The following is an 18738-nucleotide window of genomic DNA, read 5'->3' on the forward strand; positions in this document are numbered from 1 at the left end:
AACCAAGGCCCAGCCCTGCCTTCTTAATAATTATTACAACACAAATTTTATGTCTTTTGTGGATTATAAATTACTTCTGCTGTAAAAATATGCTCTTAATATAAAGAGACATAAAACATTTCAATAGACAGTAATAAAGAACTATTCAAGTATATTGTGCATTCGGTATGTAGGACTGAGATAAATAGCCTGTACAGTAGTGATTTTACTGGATTCTTCATTAGTTCTTCAAAAAAGGTAACACACATTACTGTATGTCTTTTTCAGTGTATAAACACGGTATATGTTAGGGTCCTGGAGATAAAAATATAATTGCTCCATCAAAACAATTCTTCGTTTTGTCATAAATGGTGGCTTGTGAAGTGTTACATGATCCTCCCAACACAGTGAGTATGTCCCTAATAATATTTCTCACAAGTATATAAACTCTGAGGAGCTGGGTACGTTCAGTTCTATAAGCAAACCATATAGTGTTTTTCATCTTAATTTTTAACACACCAAATATCTAGCACTTATAACTAAACCGTGACCTATGTTGCTTGGGGTGCATTCCTTTGGGAGTGCCACTGCTTCTGTGAGCTTCTCTCTGATCTTCAGTCTACAACACAGTTGCTCACCACTTCCACAACCATCAACAATGCTATCGACAAATGAACTATGGGAGAACGCTATCAAGAAATGAATCATACTGTATTTTGTGACAGAGCAAAGCCATTTCTGTAGTAAGCCCTAAAGTCTAGAATATCATATCCAGAATTTATCAATTTCTCCAAGTTTCCATTACATTATCATACCATTTTGAAAATGGTATGAATGCTGAAATCCTTTTACTGCATAAATAGAAGTACATTTGGACTTTGCACTCTGAAGTTCTAGTGGTTTGGAACCATATACATAGGCTGAAAGGTTCCAGTTTTTAATGTTGCCCAAAAACCTTCTTACTGCTCCCTATATAAATTCTTACTGCTGCCTATATAAATTCCCCTATTGAAGTCAATTGTGATACAATTTGGGTAACATCAGGGTGCTAAAGCTTGGCCTTGAACCATTGAGGAAATACAGAACTTGAAACTGTTACTGTTTGGATATTCCTGCTGGTTGGCGGATTCTGGGAATTATAGTTTGAAAAGTAATTTTTCCAAACATTGGACAAATCTTACTGAGCTCCAACTTTAGCTTCAGAGATTTTCAGCAGACACCACTCAAGAATTTCAAAGAATAGTGATCACTAAATAGAATAGGTATTTACTTTTTAAAAAGTTAAAACATTTCAAGAAGATAAATTATATCCCAGAATTACATTCTGTTTATGCTCAGGTGTACACATAAACATGGAACCCGGCATATTAACAATAGAAGAACTCAGAAAATATAAAAAAGCAACCCTTTCCAATAGCTACCTCAGAAGGGATGCATCTGCACCCATAAAAATCATTTAGCATCCTCTGAATTAGAGTTTGTAAGTAATATGTTACAAGTAATGGTTTTACCTATAACATGTAACTTTTGAAGGTAACAAGGGAATAAAAAGTTTCACTAGAATTCTATATGTCCTGTCACTCAATGTAAATATGAATATTCTTAACTTCATAGCGGAGGCACTGAGAAGCCCTGTTGGTGAATAGCGAAGATGTGTAACAAGACACCAGCAAGAGTGCTTGATATATATATATTACTCCCATTTTGCATCCCTCCCATTGTGCATTGGTCTCACTGAGCATCAGTCCCTTTGCCAGCTCCACTATGTAGTTATATAACCTCAGTCTTCTACAGGACACAGTCAATGCATAATTTCACAGTGGCATCCCCACCACTAGTGTCACTTGGTGTGTGTGGGGGGCTGACAGGGGGAACAGCAGTGGCCAAAAGGATGCACTTAGTCCTTTCCTTTCCTGTGATGGCAGAAATCTTCTTGTGAGGCCTTGACTACTGTGGCAAGCTGGCAGAGGGGCACTTGGCCTTTGCCATGGCACTGGAGGTCTCCTTGTGAAGAAGCTTCTGCCATTGCAGCAAGCTGGAAGGGCCTGACCAGGTTTCACCCCTCTTTCCATGGCCGCTAGTGAGGCCACTGCATTTTTGCAATTCTAATTCCCACATATCTAAGGCGGGATACAAACCGCCATATAGTACGTATTCTATACGTACTAGGGTTAGGAAGGGGCGGTGCTTCCGCACCCCCCAAACCCTAGTACGTATAGAATACGTACAACATGGCGGCGCCCTTCCACATGGGGGCCGCCATGTTTACGTACTGGATGCATAGCGTCCAGACGTGTCACGGCGCCTATGACGTCGCGAATGCGCCAACGGCGCCTCGCGACGTCATAAAGGCGCCGCAAAAAGAAGCTCCGAAATTGAGCTTCTTTTTTGCTCCATGCGGGAGCCGCGCGGTTTGGCTGCTGCAGCTCCCGCGCAGAGCAAATGGCGCCGGCGGGAGACCGCCGCAAAGCGGCGGTCTGTATCCCGCCTATGTCCACTTTGAAAGACACAACTCTCATAAAGATTCAAGCTTTTATTTTTTAAAAGTAACATAATCACTGTTTTCATTAGGGTAATAATATCAAGATGAACACTGCTATAGAAAGGACAGTACAATGATTCATGCTTGACAGTTTCAAACACATATTATTGCACTATCCTTTCCATCACAATTTGTGTCTTGATATTAACACCGCAATTCTCCAGAAATATCCAGGAAGATCTGATACATTCTATGTGGATTATCCATTTTAAGACCTCAACTCTCAGATTACAAATGAAGTGACAAAATTTTGTGCTATTACTTCTAGGAAATTGATTATGAATAGTAAATAGTTGGAATAGTTATATATTGGGCTTTTTCTTTCAAATATTATACTGCATGTGTATTTAACGTGATTTAGCTGTGTTTTAGCAGGAATTGTCTTTCACTGCATATTATTGTGCATGTTTCTGTTGTTTATAAAATTGTGCTGGTCTTTGACTGTAATAAATGTTTGTAATCCTCACTGTTATCACTGTTTTTTGCAGGTGTGCTGAGAAACATGTACCCATCATTCCTAAAATTTGAGAGTTTTTTGTAATATTTTTGGTGGCATTGCACCTCTTTCTATATTGTTTTAAGGGTTTTTTGTTTAAAAATGTGAAAAGAAATTATAAAGCAGCACTACTAATGTGTCAGTTTTAAAATAACAACCAGTGCTCATGTAATATTTTTTAATAACACCTAAACTTTAATCATTCCAAAAAATAATGTTAAGCTTTGGAAGATCATTTAGTGAGATTAACTTCTACCTGCAGAAGTCCAATACAGGTTCCCTGCCATATCTGCTATTTATGAAAATGGGGCTTTAGCAACATTTAAAGAGTGAAGCCAAGACATCATACTACAGGTTGAAAGGAGTGTAGGAGTGCTAGTATCATGCTAGCGTTCTTAAAGCGAATTCTAGGTAAATAAATAAAAAATGGAATCAAGAAAGGTCACAGCCAAAGCAAGAGTTACTTTGAGGTGGTTGTAGGTGTTTGGATTTGGATGAGTGAAATCCATAGGCACAGATGTGTCAAAAGACACAGGCAGAAAAACAGAATATGTAAAACGCATAGCTAATTTTGAAGCTAGGGATAAGAAGTTTATCTTGAATGGAAAAAAGGAATATGGATCTAAGGAGGAATGAAATAATTACTCGAATACACCAGGCAAGAGTATGTATTGAACAGAGCACAGCTGTAGCTAAGTTTCATATTATTCATAGGGAACAGAAACAGCAGCTGTTATTATCACCATTTTACTGCCTCTGCTACACCAGAGGGCCTCATGAGCTAGCTGATAGCCACAGCATTTTGACTGCTGCTTTGTCATGACACAGAAGGGGCCAAAGCGAAAGGAAGGCCAGCGTAACGGGATTTATCCTACATTCAGGAAGATAAGTGGCCACTACAATACTGGCAACAGTAACAATGAAACATAGAACATTTAGAAATACCGTTGGTTAGATTCATGAGCATGCAGTGGGCTCTTTGGACTGTTCCAAAGTAAATCTAAACCCAGCTTAACCACTCAAAGCTGTCTTACAATAAATGCTTAGAAACATTACATCAGCAGAGAAGTCTCTAAAACTTTCTGCTAAATTTATTGTTTTGGTATGTTATTGTCAGGACTTACTTTGGCTTCTCACAAACCTGCTATTGTTTTTGCAATCATCCAATATTCAAATAAAATTTAAAACATTACTATTGTAGTTGTTATTTAACATTAATTTATTATTTCGTTCTTTGTAAAAAGACTTAAAATGCTTTTTTTAAAAACAGGAATGTGGTCCAAATACCCTAAAGCAGTGGTTCTCAACCTGTGGGTCACGGCCCCTTTGGGGTTTCTAAGACCACCGGAAAACACATATTTCCAATGGTAGCAATGAAAATAATTTTATGATTGGGGATCACCACAACATGAGGAACTAACTGTATTAAAAGGTTGCGGCATTAGGAAAGTTGAAAACCACGCCCTAAGGGCATCAGATCCCATCTGATCTTAGAAACTAAGCACAGTCAGCTCTGGTTAGTACTTGGACAAGAGACTGCAGGGATGTAGCCAAGGGGGGGGGGGTCTTGGGGTCTGGACCCCCCCTTCCATTAGAAAAATGAATGGTGTGTGCTGCTGTGCCACCGCACTCAAGCCCCATTATAATGGTGGCACTTAGTCTGGACCCCCTCCCCTTCCTAAAATCCTAGCTACGTCCCTGGAGACTGCCAACAAATACCAGGTGCTGTAGGCTATATTTCAGAGGAAGGAACTGACAAAACCATCTCTGAGTATTCTTTGCCTCAAAAAATGCTATGAAATTCATAGGATCACTATAAGTCACCAGGCGACTTAAAGGCAGTTGCAGAATATTCCTGTGCTTTTTCTTAAAAATGAAAACCTAACTCAGAGGGCAACTGAAAATAAAAGAAGAGATATGATTAAAAATGCCATCTGGGAACTAGTTCAGCCTAGAAACTTGAATCTCAAAAGTTTTCAAGGAATTCACACTATGAATTTCACTGGGACTTTGGACAATTTACACATTCATTTCTAAGGCAGTACATGGCACAGATTTTGTCTTGTACTGCTGTTACCATGTGAAAATCTTATCAGAGAACAGTCCACTTCTCAAGTCTTCTCTTGAAATTCTCCTCATGTGAATGGAAATGCTTTGGAATCAGAATATTTAAAGAACTGCCACCAGGGTCAGCGCTGCCTTTAATTGGGCCCTCAGTGTGGAACTGTGTGTGGGCTCCCATTCCAAAACCAGCAAGGCCCATACTGGAACTACAAAGCCCCTAACTATCACTACTCCCTCTCGGTCCCCCAAGTGGCACTGCTGCAGCCACTGATCTCTCTTTGGTGAATTTGCTTATTTGATTTGCAGTGGTCTAGGAGCTGAGAAGCAGCTTGCTTCAGTCCATGATACTGCCACTACCAAACAAGTTCACCTGTCCAGAGACAGCATCTGCAATATTGACAGGGTTACCACCCATGTACCACCCAATATTGCCAGGGCTACCACCCATCCTACCACCCAAACTAAGCAGCAGTGACAAGTATCTGCAAGATGTCAGCTTCTGTGTTCTTTGGAAGAGTACACACCAAGTTTTAATGCTACCTAGATCAATATAAAAAGTATTAATCTAAGGTACGAAATGCAGCAGCCAGATTGGTCACCGGTACACCTAAGTCTGACCATATAACACCAGTTTTAAGATCTCTTCACTGGCTCCTGATTAGTTTCCGGGCATAGTACAAAGTGTTGGTTATCACCTTTAAAGCCCTACATGGCTTGGGCCCAAGTTACTTGAAGGAACGCCTCTCCCTACACAATCCGTCCTGCATTCTCAGAGCAACAGGGAAGAATCTATTGGATTACCTAAGGACCAGATTAAGATCTACTTCCCACAGGGCATTCACTGTGGTGGCTCCCAAATGGTTTGTGGAATAATAATAATAATAATAATAATAATAATATATTTATTTGTATCCTGCCTCTCCCTGTATTGGATCGAGGCGGGTAACAACAAACATAAGAACAATAAAAATAAAACACAACAAACCACAAGTAAAAACATAGCAAAACATATAAAATCCAATTCCCTATCTCCCTCCCACCTTAAAATACCATTAATGCCTTGCCAGAGGAGATCCGTCTTATTACCACCTTAGATGCCTTCAAGAAGGCACTTAAGATGGATCTCTTCCAGTGAGCCTATCCCCCAGACCTGCTATAACAGCTTTAAGACGACACTCCACTTGGAACATGTATGGAGAATCAGATATTGATATTGCACTTGTATAGGATTTTGATGTGTTTTAATTTTTTCTTTTTATTTTGAGAATGTATTTTAACTAATTGTAATTTTATACTTGTGTTGTTCTCCTGCCTCATTCCATAGGGAGAGGCGGGATATATATAAATAATAATAATTATTATTATTATTATTATTATTATTATTATTATTATTATTACTGCTGCTCTGTATTCCAAACCACTGCAGCTGATGGAGTTAGGTTCACAAACTATGGCTTCATAGGGCACCTAGAATGTGGAACTCTCTACCCAAGGACCTGTAGGAAGTCCAAGAGGAGGCATACCCAGTTGAAGAAATCCAGCCCAATGATGCATGGCCAATCCCTGACTTCCCCTGAGAACTAATATCAGGGCAGTCATCCAGCCAGTAACAAGGTAGGGGTAGGGAGCAGGGAGTTGTTGCAGATATCTCCTTCCTTAGTGAAAAAAATGTTTGGAATCAGTATGTTACGAACAGAACTTTGCAACATTCTGCAATCAGCAAGTTACCAACAGCCAACATGTTCTTATAGAATATAAAAGAGTTAGTTATGTTTGTTTAATGCTCCATTGAGCTGCCATCTCAGTTTCTACTCTTTCTTAGGGATGAAAAATTCCTACTCACACATAAGAATCAAGAATTTCAATGATTTTCTTTGCCTGATAACATTAAGAATGCTTTATGTTTAGGTGCACTTTTAAAACAATATTTCAAATTTTCAGATAGAGTGATCTAGGGTGTTAGACTTGATGACCCTTGATGTCTCTTCCAACCCTATGATTCTATATTTTGTACAAAATACACTTTTTTGCCTTAAAAACACAGTCTTTATGCAAACTTTTTTTTTTGCAGAAACACCACAAATATAACTGTATGGCTGTTGATTGTTTTTTCACAGAGGACAAGGAATTTTGTAGGTTTTTTTACATCCCACCCATTATTATATTGTTACAATTTTGAGAATGTGGAGTGTGGTGTTTCCCCCATTTTGAGGATGCAGAATGTGATGTTTTTTCTTCTGAAAACCAACTAAGGCAGAAAAAGCAAAATAGAAATATTTTAATAAATTGAAATAAACTATGCGATAAGTCTATACGAAAGGAATTCATATATTCTAATATACATTCTAATTTTCTAAAAGTAGCATTTTAATTTCCCTCAAACTAATTTAAAGTTAAATATGCTGAGAAAATATTGTTTGCAGAGAGGCTGGAAGAACGGCAGAAGAGAAATGTTAATTTTGTCTAAATGTAATTGTACAGCCCAAGTAGAGTAGACTCATAGAAACAATGGGTCTTATGTGGATGTTGATTTATCAAACATATATTGTTTCAGAGGATTTATTCTAGTTGGGACTAGCAAGTGGATTTAAGCTTTTGTCTTTGGTTCCAAAAATGCCGGAGGGATTTGTACATCAAAATTCTAGACTGGAAGGAGATTAACCCCAATTGTTATGCAGTGTTCCACTGCACAAATATGAGAATCGTATGTTACTAGAGTAACCTAGATGAAATTGTCCTGTGGCCATATTCTGTGCTATTCCAGCTATGAATAAATGAGGAAATCATTTGGGAGTGAAAGATTACATAGAACATTTCCACATCACTTGACCATCTAGTTAGAGCTAAATGGTAGAATGGGAACATTTCATGTGATCTGTCCCTTCCACATCTCTTACTGCTGACATTACTCAAATGACACAGGATGCACTCATATATAGACAGTAACTATATCAATTGTGCAGCATACAAAAGAGCCAGGATTAGTAGCCTTTGATCCTGATGTAGCACCGGTTGTTTTAACAGCTCCATGGCTTAAAGGCATTTTTAAAAATGCATTATTTCCACTTCTTCTGTTACTCCCCTCCCACCCGCCCTGCTACAACAAGCAGGATTCCAGTTTTGATTCACAGCATATAGGAGTGCAGAAGGGCATGCTGCTATAGCACTGGAATAATAACCATGCTGAAAGGTTAAAAAGACAAATTTAAAAATAATATCATACATGCTAACCATAACCAAAGGGAGGCTTCCTTTTCAAATAAATAAATAAATAAGAGCATTCCTAAGGTGTTCAACAGTAAAAATAATAAACAGTAAAAATTATAAAAAATAATAAATAATCATCAACATCTTTATCATCATCAAGCATATACGATTGCATACCAATATGCAAAATGGTAGAGTTAATTTCTGATAGATTTATTTCCCAAAAAGATAAACAATAACTCTAGAATTAAAAGGCAAATACATTCGCATACACCATTACACATTAAGGTATATTAAAACAAATACAATTTAAAATTAATAGTCACATGCTACCTTGATATACATAGTTTAATAATGCAAAATAAATGCTTGCAGACTAATGTATATTTGGCTTGCAAACCAATGTGCGTGTCTGTTATGTAGAATATTTTGTTTGCAGTGTTGTGCACAAATGCTTAGTTTCCCATGTTTCTAACAGTGGCAGCCAAGAAGGCAAATATTAAGTGCTTCCCCATGACATACCTTTCTTCCACTGAAACCTCCTTCAGTTGTTGGTGTGGCTTAGTGCCCTCCATTTCTCGGATGCTCACTGCATAGATTTTTGTAGTATAGTCGATAGCTTTTTCTCGTGCAACATCACTATCGTAACCTTGGACAAATGTGAATTTAAAAATGATATTTATTCAAGTATTTGCAATATTGCATGTGTAAATATAATCAGTTAAATCAGTGGTACACAAAATTTTTACTCTTGGGGTGCCCCTTTACATCTAAATGAGGACATTGCATGCCTCCCAAGTTGACATAGTATATGGATAAAAATATTTCGTTTATTTAGGGTGCGTATTTTCATTCACACATTCATGTAAATTCATATTTAACATTTTATAAGGATATAACATTGTTCAAATTAGAACATCATTTAAGTAAATTCAATATTTAACTCAACACATGTGTAAATTTTACACTTCAAAAAGTTTGGGAAAAGGAGGAGGAAGAGGGATCAGAGCCTTCAAGTCTCGCACCCCCCCCCCCCCTTGAGCAACTCTTGTATCTCCCTGGCGTCCTGCCCTATGTTTGATAACCACTGAGTTAAGTACAAATGATGCTGCTTCCAAATCATCTTTAAAAAGAAGGCTTCAAAAAAAGACAGCATACATTATCAAGATTACGTCTGAATGGAAAATGTGTGGTTAAAGGTAAGAAGGAAACTGCAAGAAGAATCTAGCAGCACCTTTCATATTAACTGACATATTTCAACATAGGTTTTCATGGATTCCAGCCACTTCATCAGTTGAAGGCTGATCTGACTCGAGTCCACAAAAGTTTATGCTGAAACGCATCAGTTAGTATCAAAGGTACTACAAGATCCCTCCTCTCTCCCCTTTATGGAATTTTAAAATACAATGAACAAAACGCCTGGGCCACAAGACCCTTTACCTCCATCTTCTTCTGCATCAGTATCTGACTCCTCACTGTCAACTAGCTTGCTTTCTTGGGTTCCTACAAATTCTCGAGTCCAGATCATCAGAGCAGTATCAGCTCCACCCACCGTCAAAAGCACGGAATCATTATGTAACCACCGGGCATTGGTGACATGGGCACTGTGGCCCACATACTTCTTGAACTTGGCATGCTGACCCTGCAAAATGAACAATTTACATTTTCAAAAATGTCTCTGTTCCCATGGTTTCCCGCCTTCCCTTGTCATAAATCCATTCTTCCATTTGCCAGGTCAACTACACTGTTCCTTACCTTTACTGGATATCTGAAGAGCTTTACAAACCCAAAATCATCTCCTGTAGCTAAGAGAGTACTGTCTTTGGTAAGTGAAGCTGCATTGATGACTGTGACATCACTATGCATTGGCCAAATTCCTTCACAGGTAGGACCAAGGACACATGTCCAGGTGTCCCATTCAATCTTCTCAATCTGGAAAGTAAAATAAATAAATAAAAAGTGAAACCATAAATATGTGAGCAACTCAGTTTCAGTGGAAGTAATTCTTCCAGCAACTATACAAATAAAAAAGGTTTGTTAGGTCTAAATAATATAAGAGGGAGCGATATAACTTTTAGGATGCCCAGCATCACAGTAAAGTCTCCCACAAGTATGAATGCAAATCGGGGTTCCTCTCTATGTACCAAAGGTATTTGCATTTGCGCACAATGTCAATGGTGTGGGCCAATGGAATGGAAAAGATAAGAGCTCTCTACAATTATCTTTGTACAAGAGCTCTTCACTATTATGGTCAGTTAAATCAGTGGCCATTAACCCTCTTTGCATCAGCAGAAGTCAGACAGGGACGTATCGGGGTGGGGGGGTGTGGGGTGTTGGACCCCTCCCTTCAGGCCTGGGGACGTTCAAGCTCCTTCCTTCCCCCCCTCCTTCCCTCCATCAAAAGCAGGGAGGGCTCAGATGGAGAGGGGGAAAAAGGGGAAAGACAAAAGGCTCAGAGAGAGAGAGAGGGAGGGAGGGAGGGAGGGAGGGAGTGGGAGGAGGAGTGGGCCGGGGTCTCTCCCTGTGCTTTCTTTCCCTTTCGTTTCCTCTCCATCCCAGTCCTTCCACTCCTCCTCCTCCTCCCCTGTGCTTTTGCCAGAATAAAAGTCTCCCAGTGCCAGTCCCTTCCTGGGGAAGGAAGACAGGAAGGAAGGAAAAAAGGGAAGGAAGAATGGTAGGAAAGGAGGGAGGGAGAACTGAAGAAAAGAAGGAAAAGGAAGAGGAGAAAGGAAGAAAGAAAAAGGAAGGAAGGAAGCTTCTAAAAGGAAATATAAAAGAAAGAAAAGGTGACTTCTGACTTTGAGTCTCTCTTACCCAAAATGCTGAGGAGTAGATGTATTTTGGATTTTGGAGTTTTTCAGAGTTTGGTATATTTATATATATATAATGGGAGATGGGACCCAAGTCCAGCCATTCAAGCCATTTATGTTTCATATGCATCTCATAGACATAGGCTGAAGGTAATTTAATACACAATATTTTTAAAATAATGTTGTGCTTCTGCACACTGAGCAGTCAGCAAAATCCTGAGACCACTATTCCTTGTATAGTTCAATAGTTCTGTAATTTCTCTAAACCTTCAGGATTCCTAAGTTTCCTTGAGTTGGGGTCAGACCAGATGCTCTCATGGTCAGTTTTGGGTGTTGGAATAATTCAGATTTCAGAAGTCCAGAGAAAGGAGACTCGGACTCTACTTTGTACATTTCTTCTGATAATGAACAGTCATTTCTGGATTTTTGCAACAATAAAAAAGAGGAGGGTCTGTGATGCAAAAAAGCAAGAAGCTTCCTTCTTCCAGCTTTGTTTTTTCTTTTTCTTTTTTAAAAGGTAAATAAAATAAAATTCAGTTAGCTGGCCCCTTTTTAGCATGTCAATGGGGATGCTTTGATGGAGAGTTCCTGCATGGCAGAATGGGGTTGGACTGGATGGCCCTTCTTGGGGTCTCTTCCGACTCTATGATTTTATGATTAATTAATTAACATATGGAATCAATCTAAGATGAAGAATAGCGGCTGTTGAGTCCTATGGCCCTGCTCCAGGCAATGCTAAACTGCAGGCCCCATCATCCAGCAGCACCACAGACTGCTGGGAACTGCAGTCTAATAAGGCTGCACACTGCAGAAATAATCCAGTTCGACACCACTTTAATGCTATGGAAAATCCTGGGATTTGTAGTATGTTGTGCCACCAGAGCTCTCTGACAAAGAAGGCTCAATGTCTCACAAAACTACAATACCCAGATATTGTTGTTGTTGTTATTATTATTATTATTTTCTTTTTCCGACCTTTCTCCCAATATATGGACTCAAGGTGGTGATTTTCCATAGCATTAATCTATAGTATGTCTTTCTACAATGTGGATGGACACCCCCATTACATAATTTGTTGGGGATGCTTTGACTGGGAGTTCCTGCATGGCAGAATGGGGTTGGACTGGATGGCCCTTGGTGTCTCTTCCAACTCTATGATTCCATGATTCTATAGCACTCTGAGCCTACTGTGATTTTAATTGTTTTTAAAATTAAAAAGTTTTAAAGTTATAAAGTCTTATAATGCAAGCCATGCACTGATGGACTACTGCACTATCATGTTTTATTGATTGATTTTATGCCCTGCCTTTCTCCCATAGGATTCTCTTAAAGGGGTTTGTTTTTCATAAAAAGAAAGGAAGGTATAATGTCTTGGAATTTAAAATAATGATAGATAGATAGATAGATAGATAGATAGATAGATAGATAGATAGATAAGTCTTGGCATTAAAAATTGTGTGTGTGTGTGTGTGTGTGTGTGTGTGTGTGTGTATGTCTTGGAATTAAAAATCCCTCTTGGAAGTGGGAATGAAATGTTGTGTGGATGCAGCCTGGGTTCTTAGCTCAGCTCAGAAGTTGGAATGCTTGAACAGAGTGTCTCTGAGCATGAACAGAGTGGCTGCCGCTCATTGCTTGAGCAGCTACACTTTGCTTTATCGAGCTGAATTTATCTGATATAAACACCTTCAGAGGAAGGACTCAGTTTGCATCTGCACTGAAAAAATAATCCAGTTTGATGCCACTTTAACTGCCCTTGGCTCCATGTTGTGGAATGCTGGGATTTATAGTTTGCTGTGGCATCTGACAGAGATGGCCAAACAGCTCCTCAAAACTACAAATCCCAAGATTCCATAGCACTGAGCCATAACGTAAGTTAAAGTGGTGCCATCCTGAGGTAAACGCTCAACCCTCTTTTTGTGTCGGGGGGGGGGGCTCTTAGCCTCTCAAAATAGTGGCACTTAGTCTGGACCCCCCCTTCCCAAAATCCTGGCTACGTCCCTGAGTCAGATGATAAATCTCCAGTCATCAGCTCAGCTAAAACTGACTGTTCCTCTCCTTCCTCAACTGTCATAGGCAATAACCATTCTATCTGATCATTATACTGTATAAAGGAGTTGGCATCCCAATTGGCTTTCTTTCTTTCTTTCTTTCTTTCTTTCTTTCTTTCTTTCCACTCAACCCTCCTTCCCCTTTCTTGTGTTTTTTAAGTGGAGAATGTGTTGACTGCTTATCTTTCTTACAACTATACATGACATCATAGTTTAAAAATTTGTCCAGCTTTTCATAATTTGCCACCTTGTATGGATTCATTTAGTCACTGACTTTGAAACTACCAGACATAACTGAACTTTTTTTTTAAAGTCCTTTTCCACTGACATAACTACCTTTTCCAATACCCAGATAAATGTAAATAAAAATGTTTGGTTCGTGTTATGTACTAATGGATAATTTATTTTATTATTTAAGAGATTTCTGTTTTGTCTCACCAGCCACAAGGGCTCCTGAGCCAATGAACAAATAAAAACAATTAAAACAGCACAAAGGAAATGACTTGAAGGCAGCCAGCAACAACTGAGAAAAATGTTTGAACAAGCTATTAAAATACTCTCTAAAAACTTTTAAAAGCATCCTAAATACAATTTTAAAACAGTTAAAATACAGCAATGTCAAACATTGAAATCTATGCAAAACTGTACATTTAGATGCCCACTGGAAGCTTAAAAGAGATGGAGCCTAACTTCCTTGGGCAGGGAGTTTAACAGCTGGAGTGCTGCTGCAGGGAAAGACCTGCTATGTGTACATGCCAACCTGTTTTCTTGAGGTGTTGGGACATACAACCAGGTCTCCTCTGAAAATCTCAAACTTCTGGCTGATTTGTATGGGAGGAGGCGGTCTTTTAGATAGCACCTTGAATGGAGTATGGCCCTACATTCACAAAAGGGAGTCAGTGTTATGCTTCCACTGTTCTCAGTACAAGGTTAGTGTGAGGAGATACTAGTACACAACAGCCCAGGGAAACAGGTTGAAATATATTATGCTTTCACAAAGTCTGAGAGAGAACTCAGTATACCAGTCTGAACATTAGACAACTCTCCTTCTAGCACAGAGTAAAGTAATAATAGTATATACAATTTAAAAGCTCAATTTGTTTCTTTCCTACCTCAGTGGGTCTTATTATATGCCTCTTTCCTCTTGGTGCTTCAAAAAATAACTGTTCTTTGGCACCAGAATTGACTTGCAATAGCTTCCCTTGATTATAAAGAAAGATTGTATTACAATCAAACTCAACAGATTATCTTGGTATTAAATTGGGAAATGTCAGGAAAAAGATGGGTGAATCAGTGTCAGCGTCATCACCCAGAGTGTCATCCAGTGTGCGGGGCGGGGCCTGTGGATGGGACCTCCAGGGATGGCCCAAATGGGCGCCACCTACCTCTCTGCCGCACACTGCTCTACACATGAGTAGAACAGCACATGGCAGGGAGGCGGGGCTGGGCATGCTCCCTCCCTGCCACATGCTGTTCTACTCACTCTACTCACATGTAGAGCAGCACGCGGCAGGGAGGGAGCATGTCCAGCCCCCTCCCTGCCACTTGTTGTTCTACTTAAGTGTAGAGTGGTCCACAACATGGAGGAGGATGGGCTGCTCCCTTGCAGCACACTGAGGCGACAGTACCAAGCTGGGGGACACTCGGCTCCCTTGGTGCCACTGTGTCATTCTTCTCATGATACTGTTCTCATGAGGAGAAAGAGGCAACAGCACTGAGGTGGGGGGCCTGACCAGGTGTTACTCCTCTTCTGGGGAGTCATCTAGTGTGGTCCACACCCTCCAGCAATGCCACTTGGGCAAATTCTTCCTCTTTTGAACAATCACAAAGATAAATGCGATCTTTATCTCTGAGAAGAAGAAAAAGTCTGGATCCCAAACAGCCTACAATCAGATATAACCGTTTCCATAGTAGTGGAGCACCTTTAGTACATTCCAGCAAAATGCATGTTTTCTCTGGAGTAAAGCTTAAAGAATCAGAATTGAGGAGCATGGTCTGCCTTTCTGTGAGGCCACCAAGAAACATCCTCACATTAGTTTTATATTAAACTTTTAATAAGGAGCAAACGATTCAAGAAAAGGATGATAGCTCAAGTGGCACTTTCAAGACTAACATTTTTAAACAGGTAAACAACAGATCTGATGCACAAAGGGAGAGGTAGGGCTGATGGCTGAGCTTGCATTTGCGTTGTTGACATGACCTCCTGACAATTCAGTTTTATACAGGGATATGAGAAATAGTTTGAATTCTTAGTTTTTTGTGGGGTTTTCGGGCTATGTGGCCATATTCTAGAATAGTTTCTTCCTGATGTTTCGCCAGCATCTGTGGCTGCCATCTACAGAGAATGCATTCTCTGAAGATGACAGCCACAGATGCTGACAAAACATCAGGAAGAAATTCTTCTAGAACATGGCCACATAGCCCGAAAACCCCACAAAAAATTATGGATGCCAGCCGTGAAAGCTTTTGACTTCACAGTATGAATTCTATTATATCATATCAATAATTTTTTCTCTCTGCACATAAAACTTATATTGGCATCCATATGCATGACTGTAAGTCACAGCAGCTGTCCACACAGGCCAAAATGCCCATGTTCCCCCTGTCCTCACATTGTCCTGTTCAGATGATGCAAGTCAAAACCCTGGGGGCAGGATAGGGCTGATCCTGGGCTAAACTACTGTTACTCCAGGGTAATTTGACCCCTGGTTTGCCACACAGTTTCCTGGAAACTCAGGCACAAACCCTGGCTGTTTAGACAGCCCCCACACTCCTTACTTTGCTGTGCCATTGCTTGTATTCAGAAGCCCTGTTGCCACATGTGATGACATTAGTGCAGGAACGTTCCCCATTTCTCCATCAGAAGCAGAGATGGGGGGGCTTATGAGTATGAGCGACAGCATAAGGTAAGGAGCGCACGCTAGTAGCTAGCAACAAATTAAAAGTCAGCGAAGGGACAGGTGTGTAAACACCCACCCTTCCCCACTCCAACCAGAGGACCGACCCAGGTGAGCCCATCTGCTTGTCCCCACAGACTGACATCGCTTGATTGTGTTGTGTTTCTCATTTACACTAAGGAATGACTATGCACAGTAATCATATAAATGTTCCATTTTCACATGCAGGTATTCTGTTAATTGTCATCATAATCAGACTATGCTTGAGATGAATTCCAAGTCAGTGTACCAAAACAGATAAACAATGATTTTTATAAAATTATTAGTTTTCAGATACCAAAACTGTGTCATGGTACAATGGCATTAATAGGACAAAACTATACAGGTTTTCTCAGAAGCAAGCCCCATGTATTCAGTGGGGCTTATTCCAATACTGCACAAAATATTACACCTTAAGCATATTGTAAACATTTGGCAATGAGATATAGCAGAAGATGCTCTGGTACAACTCTGGCGTCATCACATGTACTTACATAGATAACATATATCTTTGTTTTCAAAGCACTAGCTTTAGCTTGATATACATTGCTCAAACCCCAAAAAATGTGTTTATGGTGTCTGCAACTTGTTTGAAGAAAACTTAATGGATTAATCACACAAGTTTTTGTAGATTTTGCAGATTAATCTATTGTTTAATTTTTGCATATAGACAAAAACATTATTTTATAAGCAGAAAGTCATTCATTTTTCTCTTTGACCAGAAAAAGAACAGGATTGGGTTTAAAGTTTACCTCTTGAATCCCAGTCAATGTGTGTGATATAACTGGATGCTCCTTTGCAAATGCCAACTCTTTTGCTGGTAAGCACATTGTAAATATCTACAAAATTGTCATGGGAAGCTACAGCCAGATATTTTCCTGAATCTATAAAAAAAAGATATTCACAGAAATATAGATAATCACAACAGGACATTGTTTCCTTTTTTTCTTTTGTAAATGCATATGATTAAATTAATGGAGCTCTTGGGTTTTGAAATGATAGAAAAGCATCAGGCACAATACCATTGTATTGTCCAGTCAAACTGGGAATGTGTCCATCCCACATTTCTTCATCTGTTGCCACAGAGCCTGTGGTCTGGAAGATTCATCTGCCACTAACAGTGGCTGCTATGTTTCCTTGATATATTTCCGCTATTACCAAATAACAGCTCCATTATGCTTTACTGATGGGACAAGTGCATGGGGTCGGCTCCATTTTGCTTTAAACACAGGAGAAGGATAGGGGAAGTGCAATGGGGTGTGAACCCTGATTGCATTATTTGGAAGATTTAATGCCGATTTAATGATGGGAAGAGGACACTAAGCTTCCCGTGTGATAATCTCCTATGTGTGTGCATTTATTAGAAGGAAACATGACTGCAAGGAGATAATTAGATGGCACCAGCTCTAAAAGCAACAGAAAAAAGGTGGAAGATAGAAGGAACTGGAAAGGATTATATAAGAAAACAGGAGAAGAAAGAAGGAAGGAGGAAGAAAGGAAGGAGGGAAGGAAAAGAGGATGAAGATGAAGGAGAAGAAAAAGGAAGGAAAAAATAGGAAAAGAAAGTGTAGGAACAAGAAGTGAAGAGTTTAAATGATGGTGTATGTATGTATGTATGTATGTATGTATTTTATAATGTAATTTGTTTGTTTGTTTTGATTGTATCTCATTTAAATAATAACATCGTTAACAAAAAAAAGAAAGAAAGAAAAAAAGAAAAAAAGAAAGAAAGAAAGAAAGAAAGAAAGAAAGAAAGAAAGAAAGACAAACAGGAGGAAGCATTGGAGATTGGAAGGGAAAATTGGGTGGATTTTTTGAGAAGGGGTTGATGTCTGAGAAATGGGACGTAGATGGCTTGTAACCCATTTAATGAAGTAGCAAGTGGGATGTAAAACAAAAGGATTTTAAAGCTCTTTTTTCCAGTATTTCGCTAAACTTAATGGTTCCTCAAGAGTGTTGCTTTCCCCCTCTTGAAGAAGCTGTTCCTGTTGCTATATGCAATTATTCTGTATTTTTATCATGGAAGTATGACTTTTAAAAGAAGCATTTTAAAAATACACTGAAATAAATAAAGAAAAAAACCTTTCTAAATATTCACATAAATATTTTAAAGAATGCTTGACTGAAACCAATACCAGGGATGGGAAAAGTACCAGGGATGGGTCAGCTGGGAAGCAATTGTTAAGGGTTCCAGAAGCTAGCTATACTACCACCACTCAGAGGGCCTTTTCTACCTCGGCCCCCAAGCTCTGGAACTCCCTTCCCGGCGAGCTCCGCTCGGCCACCTCGCTGGACCAATTCAAAAACGGGTTAAATACATACCTGTTCCAGCAGGCTTACCCCTAACCCCTGAAGTACTCCCCCCTCCCCTCTCAGCAGCATTTGTCGCTAGCTTGAGATTTTTTAGACTGTAGCAATGTAGATGTATGATATGAGTTAATTTTATGATGGTTTTTATGGTTGTTTGATGTTATATTGTTGTGTTTTAATATGCTGTTAACCGCCTTGATCTCCGGAAAGGCGGTATATAAATAAAATTATTATTATTATTATTATTATTATTATTATTACAGAGTGCGGCCTGTGAGCCACATGTGGCCCAAGCGTCATTTGTGTGGTCCTTGGGACTCCCCAGGACTCAAATGTGTTCTATAAT

General features: G+C 39.4%; 1 protein-coding gene across 4 annotated transcripts in view; it reads right to left on the bottom strand.

Moving 5' to 3' along the window:
• The window catches only part of EML6 (EMAP like 6), a 194780-nt gene that overhangs the window by 44659 nt on the left and 131383 nt on the right, over nt 1-18738 (bottom strand). For all 4 annotated transcript variants that reach the window (XM_089528905.1, XM_089528907.1, XM_089528904.1 and 1 more), the window contains exons 23-27: nt 16835-16966; nt 14259-14347; nt 10044-10220; nt 9729-9930; nt 8811-8937 (exon numbers count right to left, since the gene is read on the bottom strand). In XM_089528905.1, the coding sequence (XP_089385031.1) occupies nt 8811-8937; nt 9729-9930; nt 10044-10220; nt 14259-14347; nt 16835-16966 (727 nt within the window). The remainder of the gene's footprint in view (nt 1-8810; nt 8938-9728; nt 9931-10043; nt 10221-14258; nt 14348-16834; nt 16967-18738) is intronic.

Source organism: Sceloporus occidentalis, unplaced genomic scaffold (genome assembly GCF_023333645.1).
Source record: "Sceloporus occidentalis isolate IW3139 unplaced genomic scaffold, rSceOcc1.0.p SCAF_6, whole genome shotgun sequence".
Taxonomy (NCBI): Eukaryota; Metazoa; Chordata; class Lepidosauria; order Squamata; family Phrynosomatidae; genus Sceloporus; species Sceloporus occidentalis.